General features: G+C 59.5%; 3 protein-coding genes across 9 annotated transcripts in view; all 3 read right to left on the reverse strand.

Moving 5' to 3' along the window:
* Positions 1-3,310, reverse strand: part of TEDC1 (tubulin epsilon and delta complex 1) — a 62,945-nt gene extending 59,635 nt beyond the window's left edge. For 2 of the 7 annotated variants that reach the window (XM_015869486.2, XM_015869488.2), the window contains exons 1-2: positions 2,482-2,778; positions 2,280-2,358 (exon numbers count right to left, since the gene is read on the reverse strand). In XM_015869486.2, the coding sequence (XP_015724972.1) occupies positions 2,280-2,358; positions 2,482-2,598 (196 nt within the window). In that variant the 5' untranslated portion in view covers positions 2,599-2,778. Of the gene's footprint in view, positions 1-2,279; positions 2,359-2,481; positions 2,787-2,860 lie in introns of those variants that run through there. The other 5 variants (XM_015869483.2, XM_015869487.2, XM_015869485.2 and 2 more) reach the window with 5 other exon arrangements.
* A 2,009-nt stretch (positions 3,311-5,319) lies between these two features.
* On the reverse strand, positions 5,320-8,678 carry CRIP1 (cysteine rich protein 1). Its single transcript, XM_015869516.1, has 5 exons — positions 8,353-8,678; positions 6,185-6,279; positions 6,039-6,096; positions 5,866-5,913; positions 5,320-5,658 (listed from the first exon to the last, which is right to left on the reverse strand). The coding sequence occupies exons 1-4, from the start codon at positions 8,390-8,392 to the stop codon at positions 5,873-5,875; spliced, it is 234 nt and encodes a 77-aa protein (XP_015725002.1). The 5' UTR covers positions 8,393-8,678; the 3' UTR covers positions 5,320-5,658; positions 5,866-5,872.
* A 5,782-nt stretch (positions 8,679-14,460) lies between these two features.
* CRIP2 (cysteine rich protein 2) lies at positions 14,461-23,299 on the reverse strand. The gene is made up of 8 exons (XM_015869515.1): positions 23,139-23,299; positions 17,534-17,628; positions 16,320-16,377; positions 15,784-15,924; positions 15,640-15,708; positions 15,383-15,477; positions 15,143-15,200; positions 14,461-15,066 (listed from the first exon to the last, which is right to left on the reverse strand). The coding sequence occupies exons 1-8, from the start codon at positions 23,179-23,181 to the stop codon at positions 14,999-15,001; spliced, it is 627 nt and encodes a 208-aa protein (XP_015725001.1). The 5' UTR covers positions 23,182-23,299; the 3' UTR covers positions 14,461-14,998.
* Positions 23,300-25,236: the final 1,937 nt, after the last annotated feature.

Here is a 25,236-nt window from a genome sequence, read left to right on the forward strand (position 1 = left end):
CTATATAAGTACCACAGAACAAGATGGATTCATCCAAAACATGCAGCCAAGAGAGAAGGCAAAAATATCCCACAGATAGCAGATAATGCCAGTCACTCAAACATCCCCTCTTTGCCAACATTTTCTTCCAGCATTTTATTAGGATTAGGTAATTTATAGAGAAAGACCCGCACAGTCTTTCCAATTAATTCCTTTCTGCACGCATGTTATTTATAAAAGCAAGTTCAGCACGTACAGCCAAGCTGTGGATGAGCCTCAGGGTTCAGTTCTCTTAAAACTATGCTCAAGCTGTGCTCTTCCACTCTACAAATCCCACAGGCTATTTTCGGTGAATTACAAGAAGGTATTCAAATAAGGGTTAGGCATTAGTCCCACAGACCGAGGTGGAAAGGGACTAAATCAAATCCAAGAGCAGACAGATACATTACTGCACACATTCAGGCAAAGAAACACCTGCAGAGGTGGTGGTATTGTGGGAAACAAGTGCCACTGCACAACATCATTTTCTGCTTCATTTGTCAAACAAAGAGCTATATTGCAGCCCCGGACCTCTTCCTCATACAAGAAAAAGAAATGAGCTGCAGCTCTGCAAAAGAACCATCTCCTGCAACTATCAAAACACACACGGCACCACTGCCTGGTGTGGCTGTTAACCGAGTCCACCATTTCTCAGCGTCTGTGGAGAAAGAACTGCGTGAAGCCACAAAACTCGACTTATTCCATCAGTGAGGTTACAGACAGTGTCACTGCACAGCTGAAATCCACTTGCACTCCCTCTCTGAGGGGAGGCCTGACATGTTTAAGAGGCTGTGGTGTGTCAATTGCTTCAACACTGCGTGCTTTCTACTTGAAAAGATGGGGGGTTCCTGCATTGCTCTCATAAGAGCTCCCACATTTTAAACCATCAATCTGTGCGGATAAATGTAAAATATTTATCAGACATTTCATTTCCTGCCAGAGGGGCAATAAAATCCATCAGCCATTTAAAAAAACACAATGCAGAATGTTTCTCTAAACAGCACAAAAAGGGAATGCCCAGCAGCTATTCTGTTCAAAGCCAATGTTAATCTTCCCTAAAATTCACTTACATAACGAGACCCAAACCTAATAAAAACTATTAAGTGAAACAGAAGCACGCGCAAGGGGCACAGCTTGGAAAGTCACTTGAATGAAAGGATTTCCCAACTTAAAGGAACAGCTTTTTAATGTAAAAACTCCATCCAGGAAAATGAGGAAGAGCATTCTATCCCTGCTTTGTTCTAGCAACTCACAGCTGCAAACGTCCCAGCATCCTACACACAGCCCCCAAAAATGGTTGGCCTTACAGGGGAGTGAGAACAACCACAGGGGCTCCAGCTTTTTGCCAAGATTATTAAGAAGTCATACAAAACCAGCAAAGAAATGGAAGCCCAGACCAGGCTTCCCATTCTCTAAGCCAAGCGAAGGTAATTAGTGTATTTTGAACAGCAGTATGGCTATCCAACCTGAATTTCAGGCTTAATCGCTGAGTTGTGACTAAATGAGTTTCTTCCAAAACAGCTCAGCAGTTCTGTGCAGAACCACGTGCTGTTCCCTGATACTCTACCAGCACTGACAGGGTTTGCTGTCTCTAGAGCCAGCAACCTGCCACGTACATATGGAAATCCTGCCTCCAAACGCTGCTAGCAATTAGCATGGGAACTGCTAGGATTAAATGAGATGGCAGCCTCACAGAACTGCGGTGGACGGCCAGTAAATGGACACAGCAGATTGCAGAGGAGTGGGAAAGGCATAGCAGAGAAATGAAAAATAGCAGCCCTGTGAGTAACAGCACCGTGCTGGTTTCCTGCTGAGCCAACAGCTGAACTGCGCTGACTGTGTTTCACATTCCTCATGAGATATCAGCCGCAATGCTTAGGCACTTTTTCCTCTATCCCTAAAGGCAGAAGAGTTCCAGTTTAGGATCAGCACAGCCTTTCAGCTTTATTAGCTTTTGAGGGTTGATTCTAAGTGGTATCAGTGTGTTTGGGAAAGCTACGTCCATTACAGATTAACCTGTCCTCAATGATTCCTTATAGGTCAGAACTCCTTGCCCTGATGTAGGTCTAATGAATTATAACATAAAACCATGTGCTGCACGGGTCAACCTATGCCTGTTACCTTGGCAGTGCACTGCATATAACCACTGCAGTTTTAGATGCAGTTTAACATCCAAGGGAAGCAATGAGCCAGGAAAATAAGTGCTACAGAACGGATCCCAGTGCACAGATGGTCACGGCAGTGCTCAATGCTGCTGTTACCTATGGCATCAGACTCGGTCCACTCGGCTCCGTGGATCTGTTTCAAGACAGCATAGAGCAGCCTCCAGAAACCCAGCGTCTGCAAAAGAACGACAACGGCTGCTGCCACGAGAGCACGGCTCAGACAGCGCAGGGAAAGGGGGCGGCGGAGGGAGGGAGGGAAGGAAGGAGGGAAGGAGGGAGGGCGGCACCCCGTGCTCACCGCCTGCGGCCGGTCGAACCGGGCTCGGCGCAGGATATCGGGAGCCAGCCGGCTGCGGGGCGGCAGGGCCCGGCACAGCGCCCCGACCGCACCGGGGAGAGCACGGCTCCTCCGCATCGCATCTCATCGCATCTCATCGCATCACATCGCATCACATCGCATCACCCGCCGCTTCCCGCACGCATGTGTATCCCCGCCCCTTCCGCCATGAGCCTGCGGGCGCTGCAGCAACCCCTGCAGGGCAGGAGGGCAAAGAGCCGCTTCCTCGTGTGTCCCCGTGCGGTTATTGCGGGCCGTTGCCACCCGGTGACTCAGTGGGGCTGAGGCCGTTGTTTGCTGCCGCCGTGCCATGGCAACGCGCCGCGTCCCATTGCCTCACCCGATTGCACACGATAAAGGCGGTGCAGGCTGCCTGGCGGCACCTCGGAGCCCCCCTGCTCCTCACAAAGCTGCTTTCCTGCCTCATCTCCTGCCAGGCCCCCGGGCTGTGCATCCAGCCGTGCTTCCCTCGCAGCCGCCCAGGAGCCGCTCTGCTCCGCCCTGTAGCGGCTCAGCCAGCAGCACAAAGGCAGCAGCCCGTTGCCAGGTGTCCGCAGTGCTTCACACACCGTGTTTGGTGCAGTCACAGGTCTGCAGGTCCCCAACAGGGGCTGTGATCATAGCTGCACTAAGGCGGCTTTTCCCAAGCAATACACGTTGGTCTGTGGTGCCAAAACACGAGGTCAGCTCCCAGCAGACGGATGCTTGAGATGCTTCACATAGGCGTTGGCGTCTCAGGCCTCTGATGTGGGGTCTGCACTTCCAGAACGATAAACGAATCAGGAAGGATTACGAGACGTTAAAATAAAACCATCTGCAGGGCTGCAGTTCTCAGCAGCTTCACCCTTTTAACTTCAATAGGAAAAATGTTCCTCTGCACAACAAGAAATGCACTTTGTGCATGGAGCCCTTAAACCAGGACCCACCGAAGGCAGGCACTGAGGTCTGCTGGGAAGCTCTTGCTTCGGTCCCACACTGGTCCTTGCAGTCTCCTGCTTGGGCTGTGCTGCACACATCCCTCTCAGCACAGCTACCCCATGGGGGACCAGCCAAGCTGAGGGCTCCTCACCCTCCTTCAGTCATCCTCTCTGTGCAGAAAGCCACAAAGCACAGGGTGAAACCACAGCAGTTCAGTTTCTGAGCCCATCCTGTTTCCTGTCCTTTGCTAAAACCTCTTCTGTTTCCTTAGCCCGCACTTTCAGGATTACCCTCATGCAACGCCAGAGGAACGTGTGATGTCGTTTGTTTTCTTTGTCACTGAAGAAGTGTTTATAGCAACCAACGCTCAACAATCCACAAGCATCATTGATCTCAGCCACAGCTTCCGAAATAATGTCAGAGGAAGTGCTGCCCCATCCTCTGGGTCAGCAACTGTGATGCCTCACATCACCAACATGAGGGCTTCACACTGTACTGCACTGTGCAGGAGATCACCCAGCACCCATAGTGCTGGTATGTCGGGGCTGGGGCTGCCCTGACCTGTGATGGCAGTGTCACCCCTCAGCTGCTCCCCCATAAAGCCAGGAATTCAGCCCAGCATCCTGTTCCCCCTTCCTGGCACAAGTTTGTGTCTGCTGGCAGCCCAGCTCTTGCTGCACACCTGGCTTCCCTTCCAAACACCGTGCAGCTGTTCCTTCTTCCTCTCTGAAGAACGAAGTGGATGTAAAATCAATTTACCATGTATTTGCTTTGACCAAAGCTCCTTCCAGATGTGACCTGAGCCTGAACTTCCCAACCTCACAGCACTGAGCTGGGCTCTGCCCAGTGCCAGCACTGTGTATGCCCAGCAAGTCCAGGGCTACTTGTCTCTGTGAGAGCATGGGCAGAGAGACAGGGCAGCCAGAGGGAGCTTTTTGCAGCAGGGATTGTTATCTTAAGGCTCATCCCTGGAGCTTGCTCAAGGTATCCCAGCTTTTGTCAGCCAGGCAAGGTGCAGCATGAGGTTCAACTTGTCTGCACGCTGCCTCGGGTGGTACAGCCCCTGCATGGTTTTGTTCCCATGTCCCTGCAGGTGTTGGGAGCTGTACTGGCCACCCCAGCATCATGGCAAAGGGGGGGGACACTGCAACAGGTAAGAGGAGACCAGGAGGCTGTGCCAAGCTCCTGCCCAGGGCAGGCAGCCCGTTATGCATCATTCAGGAGCTCAGTGCAGGCAAGCAGCTCTCCTTCATTACAGCTGCACTCACTGCTTGCAGGGGAAGAGGATGTGGGGCTGGGGGAAGACTTGTGACACACACAGGTCCTAGTAACGCCAGTTTCTAAAGAAATGCATGTGTAAAGCACTGATAAAAATACCTACGTGTGTCATGAAGCAGATCAGAACATGTAAATAGGGTGGTTTGTGTTAGGGAAACCTCATCTGAAACAGCCGACACCTCTCGCATCTGTCAGCACTGCTCTTCCTTCAGGGAAGAGGCTGAAAGAAAGGGGCTGAAACAAAGAGCAAGGTGCTCAGAGCCAGCTCCTGCTTGGTAATACCGCACCTTCGTTCTCACCAACGGCAGAGCCTCACCCTGCCCTGCTGCTAACCCCTGCCTGACGCAGCCTTTCTGTATGACTGGTCAGAGTGGAGGCAGCAAATAACTGTTTTCTTGGCACATCCTGCACCGCCTCGCAGCAGGAGCCTGCCCAGCCCCACGGAGCTCCAAGCCTGGCTTCCAGCCACGTACTGGATCTGGGGGTGTTGGGGGCTTTAGGAACAGTGTACCAGACCTCATCCCATAATTCTGCCCTCATTGGGTCCTCATTGGGTCAGCAAGTCCCTTGAGTCCCTGGTATAAAAAAAACAAGGCCACGGCATGGAGTAAGCAATAGTTGTTCAGGGTTTATTAAAGATTGGGAACACAAGGGTAGGCCCTACAGCAGAGCCAGGTGCCAGAAGCAGGGCTGGGTTTGGCTGGCCAGGTGTGGTCTCCTCTCCAGGCAGCCCTCAGCGGCCGAATTTCCTATGGAGCAGCATCCAACCTCCCACCCTGCAGCTCCCTCTGGAGTGGAGCCCCTCTCCGCACCAGCCCCACCCTGGGTTACTTATTGCTTTAACGTGCTATTTGATTACAGGGTGATGAAGGACCAGAAGGCATGTCTGTTGCGGTGGATTTGTCTGTCTTGGGGCTGCATAGGGAGCTCTGCCCATCAGACCTGGAGAGGGATGGAAGAGAGGGACTGTCAGTGGGGACATCCCCAGTATAACAGTGCACTGGGACAGACTCCGTCTCTGCTGACAAGCCTCAAAGTGAAGCACCCACTGCTGGAGCCAAGTGGTGGCAATGGCTGCTGGGGCTGGTACTCAGCAGTATGTTCTTGAGCATGGATGTGAGCAGGGGAGCAGTGAGGGGAAGCACCAACCTGAACTCTACTTGAATGTGTGGCTCTCAGCTCCTCCCCGGCCAAACCCTGAAACAAATTGGAGCAGGATCAGCAATGCTGCAGGATGCATCGCTGCTATGCTGTGGAGAGATAGGGGAAGAGACCCCTGACTCCCTCCTCCCTCCCTAACCCCAAGACCCAATTTACGCTACCTTTGGGTCCGAACAAGGCAGCATAGCAGGGGTGGTTGCAGTAGGGCTTGCCATCATGCTGCAGAAAGAAAGGAGAGCATCAGTCCCTGTACCTCGCTGGCTGCACCCTCCCTGCTCCATGGGTGCTTCCCAGGCACCAGACCTACCTCTGCGTGCCCCCCAGATGTCAGGGTCTTGTTACACTTCTCACATCGCAGGCAGGGCCGGTGCCAGTCCTTCCCCAGAGAAGTCACCTTCTCGGCTGCCATGCAAAGAGATGGGTTAGCCAAGACTCTGACCAAGCACAAGTTGTTTGGGGTAAGCTGGCCTCCTGCTGCCAGCGCTAAGGAGGATGAAAGGTGTGGGGCTACTTTCCCAGCTCTTCTTGACCAGGGAAGGAGTCCTGCAAGTGCCAAACCCAAGCCAAGCACACATCAGCATGCACACCTAGATGGCCAAACCCAAACCTAGGGCACAACACTGCCAAGGGCCCTTACCCCGAACATGGTGGCTGCCCCATTTGAGGACAGACCACTGCCACCAGTCTGACAGAGAAGATCTGGGCACCTCTCCCTTCCAACATCAGCCTGAACGGAGATTAATTTCTCCCAGGCTGAACAGAGCTCCTCTGCCTAAACTTTCCTAGGCTTGGTGTGGTGAAGAGGACAGGTATCAGACAGGGGACACTGGTGCAGCAAAGCCTCCGCTGCAGCCTCCCTGCCACCAGCTGCAGCAACAGCACTGATTTGGTGCCATCACAAATCACAGCAGGGCCAGAGCCAGGCCAGGGCTTGGGGAACAGCACACTGCTGGCTTGGGCCAGGACATGTTTGTGGAGAAGGAAAAAAGCAGTGTGGCTTCTAATTGCAGCCCAGCAGGGGAGGAGGTTGTTTCTGCAGTATTTTCTGCAGACGCATGTGCTCTTGCTATTGGCAGTTGCACCCCTGGGGATTTATTAAGTGATAAAGCAGAGCTTTCTAACAGGAACCCGGCCACAGCCAGCTCCGAGCACTCATCCCATGCCTGCAAAAGGCGGTCAAGGAAAGAGTTTCTTTGGGATCCAAATCTACCCACAGCAGCTTACGCAAGGAGCCAGCCAGCAGCTGCAGGGGTGGAAGCAGGGGCAGCGCCCAATGGCACGAGGCAGCCCTGTGCAGCACAAAGAGCCTCCTGTGTCCTGCTGGGTGCCAGCTGGGTCCAAGAGGAGCCCTTGCTCTTTGCAGACTTAGTTTGTCCCGAAGCAGCCCAAGGCACACCCAAGAAAGGACCCGGGGAACCCTGGAGCAGGGGTCGCTCTGCCTCCTCTCCCAGCACTCCCTATCTCCATGCAGTGAGCTCATGGCTCCAGCCACCTCCTCTGCGCCAACTGTGCCAGTTTCATAAGAGCAAGCTGATAAGAGCAGGGCCCAACCCCTCCTTGGCCGAACGGTCCCAGCACTGCCACGGCCACACCTGCGGGTACAGCAATCCCACATGAGCCGACCTCACTGCTTGGCTGCAGGCACGGGCTTAGCCAAAGCTGTGCCCCAGCTGTAGGGCCACAGCCACCCCAGTGATGGGCATCAGCAGCAGATGGATTTGTCTGACAGTGGGAACAGCTACGGAGAAACCTCTGTCCATGACCCTTCAACCTCGTGTTTCAGCATTAGATTTCTCCAGCAGAAGTGGGAGCTGTGGCACACCCACAGGCAGAGCAGAAATAAGGCAGAGTGCAGAAGTCGTGGTTCTTAGGTCACTGATCCCTCATCTCAAGGAAATTAAGCGCAGAGACTCACACGCACTGCTCTCAGCAATGCGCAGTGAAATCAGATGGGGAAGCGGGGAGGTTTGGCTGCTACAATCTGGCTGTTTCGGCTCAAATCTTGGGTGAGCCAACAGGACCACAGCACCCAAAGGAGCAGAACATGGCGCTTCAGCCCCAGTTCAGAGGCAGCACACTCGCGCCAAGCCCCGCAGCATGCGGAAGCCCTACAGGTTCAAAATAACACAGCCACCTCCCCACTGCACTAAGCCACGGAGATCAACACAGTGCTCACCAAGGGAACAGCCACGCACCCTGAGCCCCTTGCAGCCCACCTCGCAGGGCTGAGGGCTGCACCGGACCCCAGCCAAACATCCTGCAGGGCCAGCAGGGCTGAAGCACCGTGCTGAGCCCCTCATAGGCAGGCTGGGGGTACCACGCAACCCCTCTCTTCGGGTGGATTTAGGGGCCATCCAGGGCACGCCAGGGAGACACGGCACAGGGGTGCGGGGCAGCAGGGCACCTCAAGAGTCTGCAGCACCCGGGACAAGCAGCACTGGGGTAGCTGGAGCCGGGGGTTCAGGCAGCCCTTACCGAAGTAGACCTCCTTCTGGCAGCGGGGACACTTGGGCATGGTGTCGGTTCGGTTCGGCTCCGTTCGTCGTTCTCACGGGCTGTGGGATGCTCGGCTCCGGCCCCGCCGGAGTCATTGCTCGGGGGCCCCGCCCCGACCCGCCCAGATGTGCGGCCCCGCCCGCAGCTGGAGCCACCCCCGGGGCGCTGCCAGCCCGGGCTCGGCACCCCTTGCATCCTGCTCTCTTTGCATCCTGCACCCCTAAGTCTTTGCACCCTTTGAATCCCGCACCCCTACACTGCCTCCACCCCTTGCCCCCGTGCGCTCCCACCACCTGCATTTCTTGCAATCCAATTCACTCTTCGCACTCCCGCACCCCTTTCACACTGCACTCTTTGCATCTTGCACCTCTTGCTTCCTGCACGCTTTGCATCCTGCACCCCTCGCACCCTCCAACCCGTGCCTCCCATATCCCTGCACCACCTGCACCCCTTACACCCACTGCGCTCCCACCCCTGCACTTCTTATGGCTTCTTTCCCTTTTTGCACCCCTTGCATCCTGTTCTCTTTGCATCTTGCACCTCTTGCTTCCTGCACACTTTGCATCCTGCATTTGTCAGCATCTTATGCCCTGCACCCTCTGCATCCTGCATACCTTGCATCTTATGCCCCTTCTGCCCTATGCCCTTAGGATCCCACTTCCCTACACTATCTGCACCACCAGCACTTTTAGCAACTCCTACATTCCTTGCACCCCCCTGCACCCCTCTACACCCCCACCCCAGTGCTGCAGAAGAGCCCAAGAGCCCTGCAGCAGAGCTGGAGACATGATTGGCATCATCAATTAACCACACCCAAACAGACCACACCTGGGTGCTGACACAGCTGGCAGACCTTCATCATCCCTCCAGTGCAAAAAGTGCACCTTGGGGCCATGCATGCTGCCTGTGGGGAGCCTTGGGGAGGAGGTGTGGGGCTGTGGGGCCGGACCCTTCTTGCATGGCCTCAGGAATGGCGTGGGCACAGCACACAGGGCTCTGCCCATCTGAGGCTGACTGTTGTCATTTTATTAAGAGCGAGGACTTGTTGTTCCTCTGTGTTTGGCTGCAAAGGAAATGAGGAGCCTATCCAAAGGTCTGTTTTGCATGAAACAATCCTCCCCAGGGCATGTCACTATGCTGGGAAGGTCAAGAGGCCCTGTGAAAGGCAGCACCAAGACCCAGCACCCCAACCTGGGGTACTCCTCGCCCCATAGAACCAGTCCCACCCACGGGTGCAGGCTGTGATCCCACTGCCCGCTGGCACCAGCCTTGGCCCTGTAGGGAGGGGACGGCTTGGTCCAGCTGTGAGTCATGCAAGGCTTGTGAGGCTGCAGCCTCCACCCTGTCTCCTCCATCCTTTCTGCTGGAGCTGCGGCCCTGAGGCAGCACATATGTGCACGCATCACGTTTTGGATGTGCCACTTCCCAAGGCCTGAGCTCAGCTGGCACACAGGGCATGTCCCCTTCTCTCCGGCAGCCCTTCTTCTCTCCCAGGCTGCTCTGAGGCCCTGCCAGCCAGGACAGCCGGCCCCAGCTGTCTCCCTTTTAAGGCTGTTTAGGTGCCAGCGGGCAGCTCTGCTCAGCCCCAGCCCCTGGTCCCCATGGACCACACAGTGCCTGGCCCCACTCCTGCAGTAGGAGCCTTCCAGCCCAGCCAGGCAGACCATGTCCCCATGGCATTGTGTGCTGGAAGGGCCAGCCAGAGCATGGGGATCTCAGCCCCCCCGTGCCCTTGTCTGAGGCCATTTGGGCAGCAGAGTGGGCACAAGGCCGTGGGGGGGTGACACAGCTGGCGCCGAGGAGCCGGGTGCTGCTCCCTGCCAGCCCTGCTCAACAGGGCTCCGTGCCACACAAGCCTCTGCTGATGAGTTGGTACCACTGGGGTGAGCACAAGGTGCCCACAGCACTGCTGGCTGGGGGGAGCACGGCAGTGAGGTAGGGACGTGAAGGATGTGGCCTTTCCTTTGTTGTACAGGGAGTAATTTCACTCACACTCCAGTGCCAAGGTGTGGAACCCCTCTGCAGGACAATGCACCACATCTCTGCAGCCTGCAGCCCCCCACCCACAGCTCTGGGTAAGCTGGAAGCTGCTCCTCCACCAGGGGAACAACGCACACAGCAGCTGCAAACAGCCTCCTCAGCAAAGCTGCCGTTATCTTATCTGCAGACCTTGTTCCAGCTAATTTAACCATCAGCATGGCACGCCCCGACTGCCTGTGTCCTCTGATACCAATCTGGGGGTGGAGGCTCCATCCCGGTGCATCAGGCGCCGGCGTTCCTGAGCAACATGGCAACACCCTCACGGCAACTGGGTGGCCTAGTGTTTGTTTGGGGTGACGCTGGCAGGCAGTGTTGTCACTGCCAGGACACAGCCCCATCCCTGAGCACGTGCTCCCAGCAGCCCCAAGATGAGCTGCAGCGTTAGGGGGAGGGCTGTGGCACCAGTGCGTTTGCAAAAAGGGAAGATGAAACAGTGGCGACAAGATCAGCCCGGTCCCTTGTGCCATGCCGTGCCACCTGTATCCATGAGCATCCTTGTATTCATGCCATACAAACATGCCCCATGTGGAGTGACCACAGCCCCGCTCATGCTTTCCTCCTTTGCAGAGCTGCCGATGCCTCCCCTCACTTCTTCCCCAACCACGGATCCTCCCAAGCAGCTCTGGGTTCCCTCCCCAAGGAAAATGTGACTCAATAAGCCCCAGGAATGTCCGAAGTGTGTCACTGCTGTGAGGCTGGTGGGGGGTTGAGAGATGTAGATATTTTCCAAGCTCTTTCCAATTGCAGCTTCTGCAGAGTTCCCCTGTCTGGCCATATTTCAGCCTGCACTTGTACGAGTCACGGGCCCACTCAGCCGAAACAACTCATTGTAAAATATGTCCTACCCAGCCCAATATGTAACTCATTTGACAAGAAAATTACAGGGCGGCTTAGAAAGCCCAGAGAGGCCATGGGAGGCTGCCAGCTGTGGGATCCCAGGGAGAGGCTGGAGAGATGCTGGAGTGATGCGGGTGATGGGGTGCCAGAGGGTGCGTGCCCTCGCCTGGCTCCACGTGCAGCAAATCCCATTAGGGCAGCACGTGGGAACAGCGTACGGAGCAGGATGTCAAGCCCAATTACACCCTAAGGGGAAGTTCTGGGATATGTCTTCATAAAGCTGACAGGAGGCTGAGATCTGGGAGGAATCAGGAGCAATGCTGCACGGTTGGCAGGGATGAGGCTGCCCCAAAAGTGGGGAGGGTGATGCTATGGGGACATTAATATGCTGGAGTTTTGCTCCCAGGTAGTTTGGAGACCACAAAACACATTTCCTGCCCTGTTTGTGCAGCGTCCCCCTCACATTCACAGACAATCACAGAGCTGTTTTCAACAGAAGCTGCAAAAACATTCCCAGCCTGACTTGGGCTGCTGAGTGCCCACAGCAGCCACTTGCCAGGTCATCACAAAACCCCACGAGCAAGGCGTGTTGTTGTTGTGAGCAAATACAGCACTGTGCATGCAGGCACAGACCCACGATTCCTCAGGGCTCAGCTCCTGGTCCCACCAGTGCTGGGGCAGTGGCTCATTGGAGCTGACAGCATCAGCCTTCACAGGCAGGTTATCATACTGGAAGGTGCTGTGGGGTTATACCCATTCCCAGCTCCAGCAGCACTCACGCTGCCAGGCCAGTCCAACCCTGCTACACACATGCAGGAGGGTGCCTGGCTGCCCACACAGTGCCACCCTTGGCACATGGCTGGGATTTCCAGACGTGGGACAGGAGATCCTCTCCAAGTCCCAGCTACACGGAAAACGTCCTGACATTCCATCCAGGCACAGCTTCCCACTGTTTCCCCACCCAGAGTCTGGCCAAAAATCTCCATTTACTGTCTGTTCTTTCCTTCAAGCTTTCCATTAGCAGCAGCCCCAGGAAATCTGCTGGCTGAAGCCCTTCATGGGAGATGTTGGTGCATTTTCCTGGCACCATTCCTCTCACAGTCATTGTGCCCACCTGTACCTGGGCTGGCTGATGATGTGGTACCCACTGCTTTGGGAGGGTATCCCAGGGCTGGGGGTGCTGAGACCCACAGGGCCACCTCCCCACCCCTCCCAGCCCTGCTATGGAATCAGCTGTGCTGCCTGCCCTGTGCTGGTTCCAGGCTGCTGACACCATGCATTTTATTCCAAGTTAAAAATTCACTTTGTCAAGGTGAGAAGGGGAATGGGGAGCGGGTGGGTCTCTCCCTTCTCCAAAGGGAACTGAGACACTCGGGTCAGTTGAGTCCCCCCAGGCACATGGCTGAGCCCAGGTCTCCAGCAGCCCTCGGAGCAGCTCTGCTGCTGCACCCTGCTCCCTGCTGGCAGGGCAGCGACCTCTGCTTTGCAGCCCAAGGTGGGAAAAGGAATCATGGAGCAGCAACGAGACCTTGGAGTGACTGCAGGGCAGGGATACCTCCGGCCATCCCTGCTGCCACAGCACAGCCCTATTGCAGGGAACTCCCTGGTTTATGGCCCTCAGGTGTTTGCTCTCTGCAGCAGGGCTGTGCTAAGGGAAACATGCTGCCCTCTGCAGTGGTGGCACAGGGAGGGAGAAGGAAAGCCACACACTGTGAGGCTGTATCCTTTTAGACGGAGCTGCTTAGCTCCACCTTACTGAAAACAGGGCAGGAGCAAATTGGGAAGATCCCAGGACAGGGAGAGAGAAGGAATGCAGCCGTGGGTCACACACCCATCCACCCCCATCAGCAGAGTGCACAACTCCATCCTATCAGCACAGCTGTTCCCAGATCCACACCACATCCAGTCCCCAGACACCCCAGGAGCCCCCAGGGTTGCCCCTTGGATGCTCACACTGTTGGGAGCACACTGGTGATGGATTTACAGCCCTAATCCTCCACTGCACAGACTCACACCATTCCACCTCTATCCCTGCCCGCCCTCTTGCACCCTATTCAGGATTTAGCCCCTCTCTTTGATTCACCCCAGGGATGATCCAAAGCCCAGTCCAGCCAGCCAGAGCACTTCCTTTGGGGAGCACCAGAGCTGGTTCCTGGCCCTGCAGGAGCAAGCTGTGCTCACTGGGCAGCTCCTTATACTGCTCTTAAATCACATCTTCCAGCACTTCATCCCTTTCGGTTCCTGTTTTCAGGTTCACAGCAAATGCTTTAAATCTGTCCTGCCTTTCTGCCCAGCCACACAGCACCAGCTGCATGCAGGCTCTGGGCACCTCCCCGTATTTCAGGCTTCCCTTCCAACTGTGACCATTGCACCCCTCTCCTGCAGGCAACCTGTATCTGCTTTGGGCTCTGTTTCTCCCCTAGCCTAGAGAACATGTTTGTAACCACCAGCTCTCACCAACTTTCTCATCCCACCAGCAAGCCCAAGCTGAAAGAAATAATAAAATACTTGATGTTCCTTAGGGAAAAGATGTTTTCCAGGCCCCTTTTGGCAGGAAGGGGCATTTTCAGCTCACATAGGTCTCCCAAAAATAAGTACAAAAACACAGCGAGGATCAAAGGCTGAGCTGCCTTCCCCCTCAAAGCACTGCTCTGCTGCACCAGTACCGCCCTGAGCCCTTCGCATGGGTTAGGCTGTGCAGGACTCCAGAACCTGCCCTGGTGCCACCTGCAGTGCCCGCTGCTCCTCACCATGTCCCCAGGCTGTACAGGAACAACATACTGCCTTAAGGGTTTCAAGGAGAGCAGCAGAGCTTGGTACCAGATTGCAGGTGTGACAGCAGCCACAAGCAGTGCCATTTGCACCCTGCCATGATGCAGGGTCCAAGGGGCAACAGTGACCCTCATCCCAGCAGCGCTGCAGCACAGCACAGTGCTGCTTGTGGGGCCGGGCCTTCTGCTGTGGGTCAGGGAAGGAGCTCGGGGCCAGGTCTCCATAGGAACACCACCAAACACAAACATACACATCCGCTTCCCGGGCGCAGGGACCGCTGCATCGTGCCTGGGAAAGGGCTGCGAGCCGCCGCGGGGAGCCAACAGCACCCACCGCCTCTCCGTGCCCCACAGCCTGCGCCGGCCCGAGCGTCCCACAAAGACCTGATGGGGACAGGAGGTTCCCCGCCCATCCCCGGAGCCCAGCACAAAGCACCTCTCTCAAAACCTTTATTATCAGCAAATAACAAAAGTCCGGGGAGCGCACGGCCGGGTGGGTGGGTGGGTGGGCAGCGCAAGCAGCGTGCGCGTAGGGGAGGGGCGAGGGGGTGTCCCCACAGCTGGGAGCACACTGACAACAGCTCATAAATAAACACCGCGACGGGAAACCTCAGGCTCAGGGCCCGATGCGCTCTGCCTCCCCCCGGGCACGGGGAGCAGCTGGACCCCACAGTGGGGTGGGTTGGGGGATGCAAGGATGGGGATGCAGGAGCTGAGCCGGCCGGGGACCAAGTGTCACTGGTGTCACAGCATCCCCTGAACTGGGGCAGCAGCGACCAGCCCTTCCAGCCCGTCCTGGGGAAGGCAGAGCACACAGGGGATGAGCAGAGATGCTTTCTACCTTTGCCTTTAAACACTGAAGCTTATATTAGGGACTATGGTACAGAACCCGGAGGTTCTATAGAGACAGCAGAGAGCACAGCTCCGTGGCCGAGGGCTGCTCCGGTACTTGTAGGTGTGGGAGGTGAGAGTGCCGCCTAGGGCTGGTTCTTTGCCTCAGGGTCTTTGTCGTAGATGTAGCTGCCCACGGCTCCGGTGTTGACACCTGCAAGGAGAGACGTGCACAGCGGTGGTGATGTGAGCAGGACGGGCGTCCCCAGCCCCGCACCCCCAGCACTCACCCTTGGGCCCGAAGAGGATCCCGTAGCACGGCTTGTGGCAGTAGGGCTGCCCGTCGTGCTGCGCGAGGAGGAGAGAGACGTGTCACCGCGGGGCTGTGCAGGGCAATGCGCGGAGCCAAGCTGCCCTCTCGCGGTGGAGCAGCCCGGCACGGCACAGCCCGGCACGGCACAGCCCGGCACGGCACAGCACTGCGGGACGGCACAGCACTGCGGTGCGGGGCCGGAGGTGGCCGCCCTTACCTCGGCGTGGCCCCCGGGGGTCAGCGTCTTGCTGCAGCGCTCGCAGCGTAGGCAGGGCCGGTGCCAGTCCTTCCCCAGAGAGGTCACCTTCTCGGCTGCAGCGGGGACAAGAGGGTCCCCCCCCGCACGTCACCACCACCCCTTTGGATAAAAACCCCACGGACCCCAGCCAGCCCCTCCCGGCTGCCACATGCCCCGGGGGTCCTGCCACCAAGTGCCAACACGGGGCATGTGCCCAGCACCCACCGCATCCTTACCAAAATAGACCCTCTTGCCACAGCGTGGGCACATGTTGGGCTCCCCAGTGAAGGTGGTGACGCTGGAGGCTGTAAGACAGAGGGACACGAGTGTGGGACACCTCATCCAGCCCCCAGCTGGCTGCCCCGTGCCCCCCTTCTCACCTTTGCTGGGTCCCTTGGGAGGAGCAGCGTTCACCTTCTTCTCCTCCACCCTGGCTGGGTGCTCGATGGGCCCTGGTGCAGTCTGCCCCTCAATCTGAGGCTTCTCGTAGATGTACGACCCGGCACCACCGATGTTCACCCCTGCAGTGAGGCAGAAGCTGCAGCAGCCCAGGGGTCTCCATCCCCTCCCAGCCCCACCTCACCTCCCCCAGGCCCCTATTCCTGCTGGGCCTCCACAGTCCTTCAGCCCCAGCTTCCTCCCCACCCAGGCTTTATGTGGCTGTGTCTGGGATGGGGCAGCAACTCCACCTTCTGTTCAAATTGGAGTTTGCTTTTTTAATTTAGAAATAAATAAATGAAAAGAAAGACAGAAAGAAACAACTGATGGGACCGACCCCCCTCCAAAAGCTCCTCTACCCCACTTCATACAGCAGCTGTGGGTTTGGGACTGGCTCAGCTCATGGCAGCCCAACTCCTGGGATGCATGTGGGGCTGAGGGATGGGAGCAGAAGGATACAGGCAGAGCTCAGACGTACCTTTGGGGCCAAACAGCGTCGCATAGCAGGGCTTGTGGCAGAAGGGTTTCCCATCATGCTGGGGAGAGAGGGGCAGTTAGAGTGCTGGGAGGAGAGCGTGCTCCTTGTGCTCACCACCATCCCTACCCACATTCACAGACAGTTTAGTGGCCATAGTGGTGATGGGCTGCTGGTTGGACTTGCTGATTGTTTGAGGTTGTTTCCAACATTAACCATTCTGTGAGCACAGTGATGGTGCCCCAAGTGTGCCCGCTGGCCACTCTGGCCATGTTGTACCCATGCTGGGCACCCAACACCACAGGTAAGGCAGCACCTCCCTACCAGCTCCATCCTGGCACGTCCCCAGCCTGGCAAGGAGGGCCCTTTTTGCTCTGCTTTGCTTCCACCCTTGTCACCATACCCCTTGCTTTGGCTGCAGATCAGAGCCCTGCTGCTATCAGCCCCGCTATTGGCCGGGGGGCGATTATGGCAGGAAGGCACCGAGCAGGCGATAAATGCTGCAGCACTTCTGTCCCACGGCCCAGCAGCCGCCCACGGGAGGGGGCTCTGAGATAACACCCCGGCTCCAGCAGCAGCTTCCCACAAGGTGCCGGGAACCGAGTCCAAGAGAAAAGAAAGAGCGCTTGTGCCTCCGCATCCTCAGCCCCGAGGTTCACAGGACACAATCAGCCAGGCCTTGGCTGCCGTCACCCCAGCAGAATTTGGCCTTATATGGAGAGGGAGAGAATTCTCCAGGCTTAACTCAGCCTCACTGCCCAGCTGCCCTGGTTGCTGCCAGCTGCCCCTCAGCTGTGCCCCGCTAAGGAGCCGGTGACACGCTGGCATGAGAGGCCATGCACCGCCCCAGGGCGCAGGGGATGAGCAGCTGCTGTGGGGCTGAGCACCTGCTGTCAGCTCCACGGCAGTCCCAGCAATGCAGCTGTGGGGCTCACTGGGTGCAGCACCAGGTACCGGCCCCAAACTACTTCCTACCATGTCCCCATCCCTGGGGCAGCAGACAACACGTCAGCACAGCCCCTGCTCCTTCAGCTTCTCCAAATATTTACGTTCTGGATGGATTTGGGGCTTTCTTAGCTCCATTAGGAGCTGTATGGGAATGCAGGCAGCTCTTCAAGGATGGGGTCTCGCCCTCCTCCTGCCCAGCTCCAGGCCTGGGCTCAGCCCCCAGACTCAATGCTCCCCCCAACCCCACTCCGCTGCCCATTGGCCTTCACCTCAGCGTGCCCTCCTGGCGTCAGGGTCTTGTTGCAGCGCTCACACTTCAAGCAGAACTTGTGCCAGTCCTTGCCCAGGGAGGAGACCTTCTCAGCTGCAGAGAAACAAGAATGAATGAGTGCCCAGTGCCAGCGTGGGGCTGTGCTACCACAGTGCCCACACCTTTATTCCCATCAGCTGCTCTGCTCCACACGATGTTCCCAGGGCCATTCCAGCACCGTGCTCCTACTCCCCATGTCTATTTTTACTCCCTGTGTTGCCCCACACAGCCCTGCTCCCATTCAAATATTTAGAGTTGCCATGCCCACCCGGCCCAGCAGCTCCTGCTCATTTTCATGCCTCAGCTGCCATGCCTCTGGCTCAAAGCAGGACACAGACAGCCTCCGGTGTCACCAAGGCTGGGTTCAGCCCTGGAGAACATCCACCTGTGTGTGCACAGACAAATGTGTGGGCACAGTGCACACCACGAACCTGCAGGGCAACACACTGCGGGCACCAGAAATGGCTTCAAAGCCTTCAGTTCCAGGAAGGGGAGCACTCAGGGACCGGTTCCACAAACACACCTCCTCCAGCTGTCCCTTCTGCACAGCCCCAGGGCTTCACCTACATCTCCATCCACGTGCTGCTGGCCCTGCTTCTTGCTGGGTCCCTGCGGGCACTGAGACAGCAGTGCCTGATGGTTCCCTCCCAGTTGGGGGGTCCCCAGCTCCAGGGGTGCACACAGTGGGGACAGCTGGAAAGCAGCACCATCCCATTAAAGCCACCGTAAAATGAAATCATGAAGGCCAAATAAAATATTTAACGAGCAAATAAAAGCTCAGCCCTGCTCCACAACAACAGCCCTCCACACAGGAATGTTTCCCAGCCCCTTCCCCCTCTTAAGGACTTCTGCAAATGTCAACAGGCTGCGCTGGGTCGGGATGGGGGCCAGGAGCTCCACAAGGGCAGGTCCAGCTTTGAGGGCTGTCCTCTTCCCATGGCAAATGGCTGAACACAGGATATGCCACAGTGCCAAGAGATGCCAAAACAACCCCATCGCCACCCAGCGCATCAGCCCTGGTGGGAAGCAGGTGGCTGTGAGCTACATGGAACTGCTGTATCCACAGGGAAGCACAGACCTGGGGTTCAGTGTCAGCGTGGCTCAGCCTTGCAGAGCTGGAGCACTTTGCGCAACAGCAGCCCCCAGCTGGGTCAGCAGCTTCTCCCAGCAAGGGAAATTCACTGCAACCCTGCTTGGGCCGCATGTGGGTCACGAGGGTGCACACAAAGGGACGTTCCAGCCCGGGGCTTTCTGGATGCGCAGCAGCACGAGCCCCAGGTATCCCTGTGTGACCGCAGCTGGGGTGCGGGGCTGCGCTGCTCCTGGTGGCAGACAAACACCCGGTGATGTGCTCAGCGTGCGAGAGCGGGCTGTCACACCGACCTGGGAACAGGGCAGCTTCCCCAGGGAGGGAAATGGAGCGTGAGCGGCTGAAAGCTGAGCCAGAGGCTGGGGGCCGAGGCTGCACAGCCGGGCCCGGGGCTGCGTCACCTCCGGCCGCCCCCGCCCCGCAGGGAGCAGCGGGAGGAAGCTCCCGGCGGATGTTTTGCAGCTATCGCTGGTTATTGCAGCTGCCGCAGCCCCCGCCAGACGGGATTCGCCCCCGCGACTTCTCAGGCAGCCGTAGGACCTCGCTGCTTTCCTAGGGCTCGCAGCCCCGGCCGCGGATGGGCAGGAAGGACGAGGTGGCCTCTGGGTGCCGTCGCACTCCCGGGGACACCCTGGAGCTGTAACTCGCCCTCGGCTGGGATCACAGGGCCGGACACACGCAAACAAAGGGGACGGGGAACGGGGCCAAGCGCTCAGCGCGCTCCTCCGGCCGTCGGGCCGCATTGTTCGCCGCCAGCAAAGGAAGCCGCCTGCCCGGCCCCTTCCCAGGGCGGCGGCCGTTTGTGCCGGCGCTGCCATCAATCACTGCGGGCACCGGGTTGCCGTCACCGGGCCCGCTGCCGCTCCGAGGTTGCATCAGCTCCGGAGGCGAAGGCTCCGACCGCACCCCGCTATGGAGGGAACCCCCCCACCGCGATCCGTGCGGGCTGCGGGGCCGGGGCCGTCGCCTCCTTCCCGGAGCGACCCGTGCAGCCTTCGCTCCCTTCTTCCCTTCCCTTTACCTTCCCCCCCTCCTTCCCCAGCGGGAATTTGCAGCCCCTTTTCCCCGCGGCACACCCCGCACCGCAGCCCCGATAGTAGCGGGGCCGCCCCGCCCGCAGCCAGGCGCCGTGCCCGGGCGGGGCCGCCGGCGTAGGCGAGAGGAGCCGAGAGCTTCTTCGTGGGACCCGAGCCCTCCTCTCCCCCCGGGCCGGCACGGAGACCTCGCCCCGCTGCTCCCGCAGCCCCTGACGGCACCTCCAGCCGGTGCGGGGCGGCCTCGAGCAAATCCCCGCTCCTTTTTCTATGGAGCTGCCGTTCTTCATCGAGCCACGTGCGCACGGGATGTGCCGCACGGGGCCGTGCCGGGAGAGCTCCCTTAGCGCTCCCATGGGCACGAGTCCCGGCTCGCTCGGGATAAAGAACCGGGCATCCCCGGGCACCCGCAGTGGAGCTCCTAGGAATGCTCTTCCAGCTCCCTTCTCGTCTGGCTGCTCTCTGCCAGCCTTTCTGTCTCCCTGCTGCTGCTCCAGGCCCCGTGCTGCCACCAAACAGCAAATAGAAATCACAGTGCACGGGTTGAGCTGGGCAGCCCTCCCTGACCCCCGACACACAGGGCAGGGCAGGCACACAGACACAGCCTCTACCCAGCCAGGAGCACCGTGTTCCTCTGAGCTGATAACAATCTCTGCTGGGACATGCGAGCATTCCCCAGCCCACATCAGCAGTGGTTTCCTAGTGGTGTCGGAGCAGCCAAGCCCACACCAGTGCCCCCCAGCCCTGCTCTGCACAGCCAGGAGCTGTTGTACCAACCATGGCAGGGACCTGTCCGTGTGCTGCAGCACCGGGGCTGCCCCACAGTGAGTCCAGAGCACCAGGGCCCAGTCCCAGCCCTCACCTCCTGCCCCTGGCAGCGGTGCCACCACGGCCCTATCGCAGCACACGCCCTGGCCGCTGGATTTTACCGTCAAGCCACGGAGGCAGATTTTCCATTACCTCTCACTGGGGCGTTCCTGCTCCACCTTTCCTGCCCTTTCCATCCCCCTCCTTGGCCCCGTCACCTCTCTCCATCCACAAGCCCCAATGGGGACAGCAAAAAAAAAAGGCAGAGCGTGAGGATCTCACACCCAGCCTCCATTCCCAGGGGTTAAACAACCCGCACGGCGCTGCGGGGCCTCCCGGGAACCACAGCGTGAATCGACCACGCACAGAGCGAGGGGCGGGGGCTGACTCCTGCCCTCCCAAAGACAACGTCCCCCAGCTCATGGCAATCAGCAGCTTCCCACGGCCGGGCCCTTCCCCCGCATGGCAGCCCCGCGAGGAGCCCGGTGCCCTCTGTTAACGTTTTGCAGAGCCCACTCACGCTCCCGGAGAGGCCGCCCGGGGACACGGGGCAGTCAGTGGTTGCATAAGGAGGGCGGGCAGCAGCTCAGAGCGGCCCTTTGTCAGCCCAGCCGTGGGGATGGAGCCCTGCACTCACACTGGGCACTCACCGGGGTGAGCTGCTCCAACCCGAGAGCAGCAGCGGTTACTGATTAATTGATCGCGGGGCGGCCTCCGCGCTTGGATTCCTGCAGGGCAGCGCTGCCTGCACGGGCTCAGCGTCCGGAGCGCCCCAACACCACGACTGGAGGCCCCGTGAGCCAGGAGGGTGCAGCCCAGCGCCGTGTCCACGTGCTCGTAGCATCATCCCCAGGGCTTTGGGCTGCTCCGTGCTCAGGAAACGCTGCACAGGAAAACGGGAAACCTCCCAAACCATCCTGCCAACCCGCCGGGAAAAGGGGCCCGGAGGCAGAAAGGCTCAACTGCGGCTCGTGGGACCCCACAGAACCCACTGTGGCACAGCACATCCCACGGCAGCCCCATCCCTCGGCCACTCCCTGCCCCGACCGCAGCCACCTGCCAACCCAGCGCTGCCCCGACGGACGGGAGGTGTGGAGGGAGGCGGCGATGTGCCCCGCTCCGCCTGGAAACTGAGCTTCCAAAAGAGCCCAAAGCCTATTTTTGTATTTCCCTGCGCTTTTGAAAGGAGAAAAAAAAAAGCCCATTCTGCAGCTCAGGAAACGCCCACAGCCTTCTGAGTGCAGGGAGGAGTCTCTGGATTTTTCCAAGGAGCAACAGGCGGGCTGGGCTGGAAATGAGTTTTCCATCGGTACCCGCTGCTGTTGGCTCCGGTTGGCTGCAAGGCCGGGAATGGGATATAGGGGCATTTCCCACGCATGACCCGCAGCCACGGCCCCACGAACTCCCGCCTGCGGGTCCCAGCACTGACGGGCAGGGTGCCGGGATCACCACCCGCCTGCCGGGGCTGAGGGATGCTCGGGTGTGCCAAGCCCTGCCAGCAGGTACCTAACCCTGCTCCGTGCCCAGCTCTGTGCCGCTGGCTGCCCGTGGAGCAGCTCCCGGCCTCGTGCACAGCACTCACTTGCCTTCTGTGCATTAAATAAACCAAGCTGAATTTATTCCATGGGAGCCTGGGCGGTTCCCAGAGGGGGAAACTAAGGACGTCAGGAGCGCGCCGCAGCCTGTTCCAGCGACAGGAGAGAAGAAGTTTCCGGCCGGCTCCTGCTCCAGCTCCCCACGGTCCATCACAGGGTTGGGGGAAGGTGCCGCTGCCCCCTCCCTCCCACAGGTCCCCATGTCCCTGGAGGGGACGGGAGAGGGGAAGCAGCAGGAGCTGCCCACCACCCCCAGCTCACTGCTGGAAGCAGGACGGCGGTGCGTGCCCCATACAGCCCTGTGGGCTCAGGGACTCCCGAGCCCCCCGCAGCTACGGAGGCTGGGGCTGCACCCCCTGCCCGCCCTCCCCCCGCCCGGGACAGGAGGAGCGGTGACCCCGGGCCGTGCCCATTAGCCGGCCAGCGGGCTATTTTCTGCTTAAAAAGGAAAAAGTTCACACGGGGAGAAATATCTGAGGCTGAGCCGTTCCCACCCCCCCGCCCCCCATAAATAGGTTTATTTAAAGGAGGAAGAGAGCAAATTCCTATTTCTGTGTTTACTTGGAGATGGCCGGGAAGGAATGAAAGCTCCCGGTGCCTCCACCGCGCGGGCACCTCCGGGCTCTGTGCGCCCAACGAGCGAACCGAGGAACGGGGGGAAAGGGGAAGGGGTTCAGGGGGAACCCCACAGCAGGGCTGGGCCCCGGGGCCGCCCCGCTTCCCGCAGGGCCGGGACTGAGCGCCCACCCGGGCGGATCCGCACCGAACCCTCTGACAAAGCGCCGCAGAAACCACCCGAACCACCCGAACCGCCGCCCGCACAGCGCACACCTGGCCCGGCGTTACGGGAGCGGCTCGTGCGCTCTCGCACCTGCCCCTCTGCTCCTCCCCACCGAGAAACCCCTTCCCCACGGGCTGTGTCCCTCCGGGCAGCGGGACGCGGCCCCCGCTCGTTGTACGGCAGCGGGGCGGGCAGGGGGATGCGGGGCGCTGCGGGCACGGGCGGGGGGTGGAGAGGAGACCCGGGGACGCGCTTACCGAAATAAACGGTCTTGTCGCACTTGGGGCACTTGGATGCCATGGCTGGAGAGCGGAGCGGAGCGGAGCCGTGCCGAGCCGTGCCGTGCCGTGCTGTGCTCCCCGCTCCGCCCGGCCCCCGCCCATTGCCCGAGGTGGGGGGGGCCGGGGCGGGGCTGCGCGTCTCCCCGGCCCGGCCCGGCCCGGCCCCACAGCAGGTGCGACCCCAGAGCTGCGGGTCCCTCCCGGATGCGCTGGGAGCGACCGCGGCCGGGCACGAAGCGGGGATGGGGCTGCGGGGGCCGCTCCGGTCGCCCCTACGCGTGTGCGCCGGCCACGCCGCGCAGCTCGGGCAGCGCCCGGCAGACCTCTCCCCCTTCTTCCGCCCGCTCACAACCCCGTGTTAATCCGGCCCTGCTGCTGATCCCCCCCGGCAATCAGCCCCCAGCCGGCTGCCCAGCTCGCACAGCCTCGGCACCACCGGCCGCCCCGAGCCCCCTTTCCGGCCGGGCCGTGCAGCAGGGCAGGGGCTCGGGGCATTCATTCTTAGGCACATTTTTTCCGGATGGGATAACTGAGAATCCCAGCCGAGCAGCCAGGACGACGGGGCTGATACGGAGACCTTGGTGGGGGACGAGGGCAGAGATAAGGCCGATGGGGGCGGCGTGGTGTGAGCGGACGGCACGTCTCCCCCCAGCCCGCAGAGCGCAGCAGCGCTGCCCGTTGCCCCGCGTGGTCCGTGGGTCTGTGCACCCCTAGCTCCCCCCACCCCGCGCATCCCTGCGCCATTTTGCTCGGTTGCCACGGAAACAGCCATGTCAGGAATCCCTCCCTGCACAGAGGGATGCTCAGGGCCGTGCAGCGATGCCGGGTGCCGGCTGTGCAGCAGGTGCAACAGCACGGGGGATTCAGGGCACCCCGGCGCCCTTATGAGGCCGAGCTTCCACCGCAGCCCCGCAGGGTCGCGCGTCCCCGACCGAGCGTCGATAAACAGGAAATCTGCTGGCGGTGAAACCCAAGCCTTTGCATTATTCATCAGCCCGCAGCCTGGCCCCGCTCCTCAGCCATTGTCACATAATTCCTCCTTTCTCTGCCGTCAGCTGCCGCTCAGCCGCCGGCCTCGGAGTGCGGGGACCGAAGCCCGGCGCCGTGCGGTGCGGGGACGGTGACAGCGGGTGTCTGCGGTCGCTGTACCCGTAGGGCTGGGGGCCGCTGGGGGCCAGGCTGCCCCGTCACTCCGCACCCAGCTGCTGTCACTACAACGGCCGGCTTTGTCACAGCGGGTCCCCAGCGGGGCAGGTGGCAGCGGTGCGGGAGCGGCGGCCGAGCCGTGCGGCTCTGCTATGCAGCCGCTACGGCCTCACAGGGATCAGCGGATCTCTGGTCCCTCCATGGTGTGAGCCACCCCCTCGCAGCACGGAGCCCCTCTCGTCCCATAGGAGATGGAGCGTCCCACACTTTACCCCAAAGCCCATCACCCTGCGACAACGAGAGCGAGGGAGAGTCCATGTGCTGCCTGCATCCCTCTGTGGCACACACAGCAGAAGCTTCAGCGGCCCCAGAGGGGGGAGCAGGATCAGGAGGACGAGGACTGCTGCAGCCATCCAGCTACATGCACACAGCAGCCTCAGGCACAGCCAGCCCCGAGGGCTCTCCCACCACAGGCTGCTCACACACCGGGGCTGGGGGGAATTAAGGCAATCAATCACCTAAAGGTGCGAATCCCCGCCTGCAAATGCGCTAAATCCCAAGCGGATATGCTCGCTCGGGAGCAAAGTGGCTTTGGCTTGTGCCCTCTTAATCTGCCCCAGCTTAGGATCTGCGCTCCCGCACCGAGCATGGGGCTGTCCTGAGGGCTGGGGGCAGTGGCACAGGTGACTCGGGTGGCACCTTCAGAGGGTGACACCTTCAGCAACCCGTGTTATCCATCCTTGGCTCCAGCTGCTCCTGGTTTCCATAGCAATGGGAGCTGCAGCTGCTTTCCTGCAGCTCGAGCTCAGGGATGCTGCTACCCAGGGTGCCCACACGCAGAACTGAGAGCACAGTGTGTGCACTGCGATGGCAGCGGTGGCCATCACAGCCAGCACTGGGACTGAAGCGACCTATGGGTCAGCCCTGA

The sequence above is a fragment of the Coturnix japonica genome, chromosome 8 (assembly GCF_001577835.2).
Source record: "Coturnix japonica isolate 7356 chromosome 8, Coturnix japonica 2.1, whole genome shotgun sequence".
In the NCBI taxonomy this organism is placed as follows: domain Eukaryota; kingdom Metazoa; phylum Chordata; class Aves; order Galliformes; family Phasianidae; genus Coturnix; species Coturnix japonica.

Excerpts from the sequence above, each read along its gene's own strand:
- CRIP1 (XM_015869516.1), bottom strand. The coding sequence starts at position 8,392 with ATGCCCAAGTGTCCCCGCTGCCAGAAGGAGGTCTACTTCG. Across the intron at positions 6,097-6,184 it reads CATCTGGGGGGCACGCAGAG|CATGATGGCAAGCCCTACTG; the intron begins GTAGGTCTGGTG and ends TTCTTTCTGCAG. Across the intron at positions 5,914-6,038 it reads TGCCTTGTTCGGACCCAAAG|GGTTTGGCCGGGGAGGAGCT; the intron begins GTAGCGTAAATT and ends AATTTGTTTCAG.
- CRIP2 (XM_015869515.1), bottom strand. The coding sequence starts at position 23,181 with ATGGCATCCAAGTGCCCCAAGTGCGACAAGACCGTTTATTTCG. Across the intron at positions 17,629-23,138 it reads CGACAAGACCGTTTATTTCG|CTGAGAAGGTCTCCTCCCTG; the intron begins GTAAGCGCGTCC and ends GTTTCTCTGCAG. Across the intron at positions 15,709-15,783 it reads TCCCAAGGGACCCAGCAAAG|CCTCCAGCGTCACCACCTTC; the intron begins GTGAGAAGGGGG and ends TCTGTCTTACAG.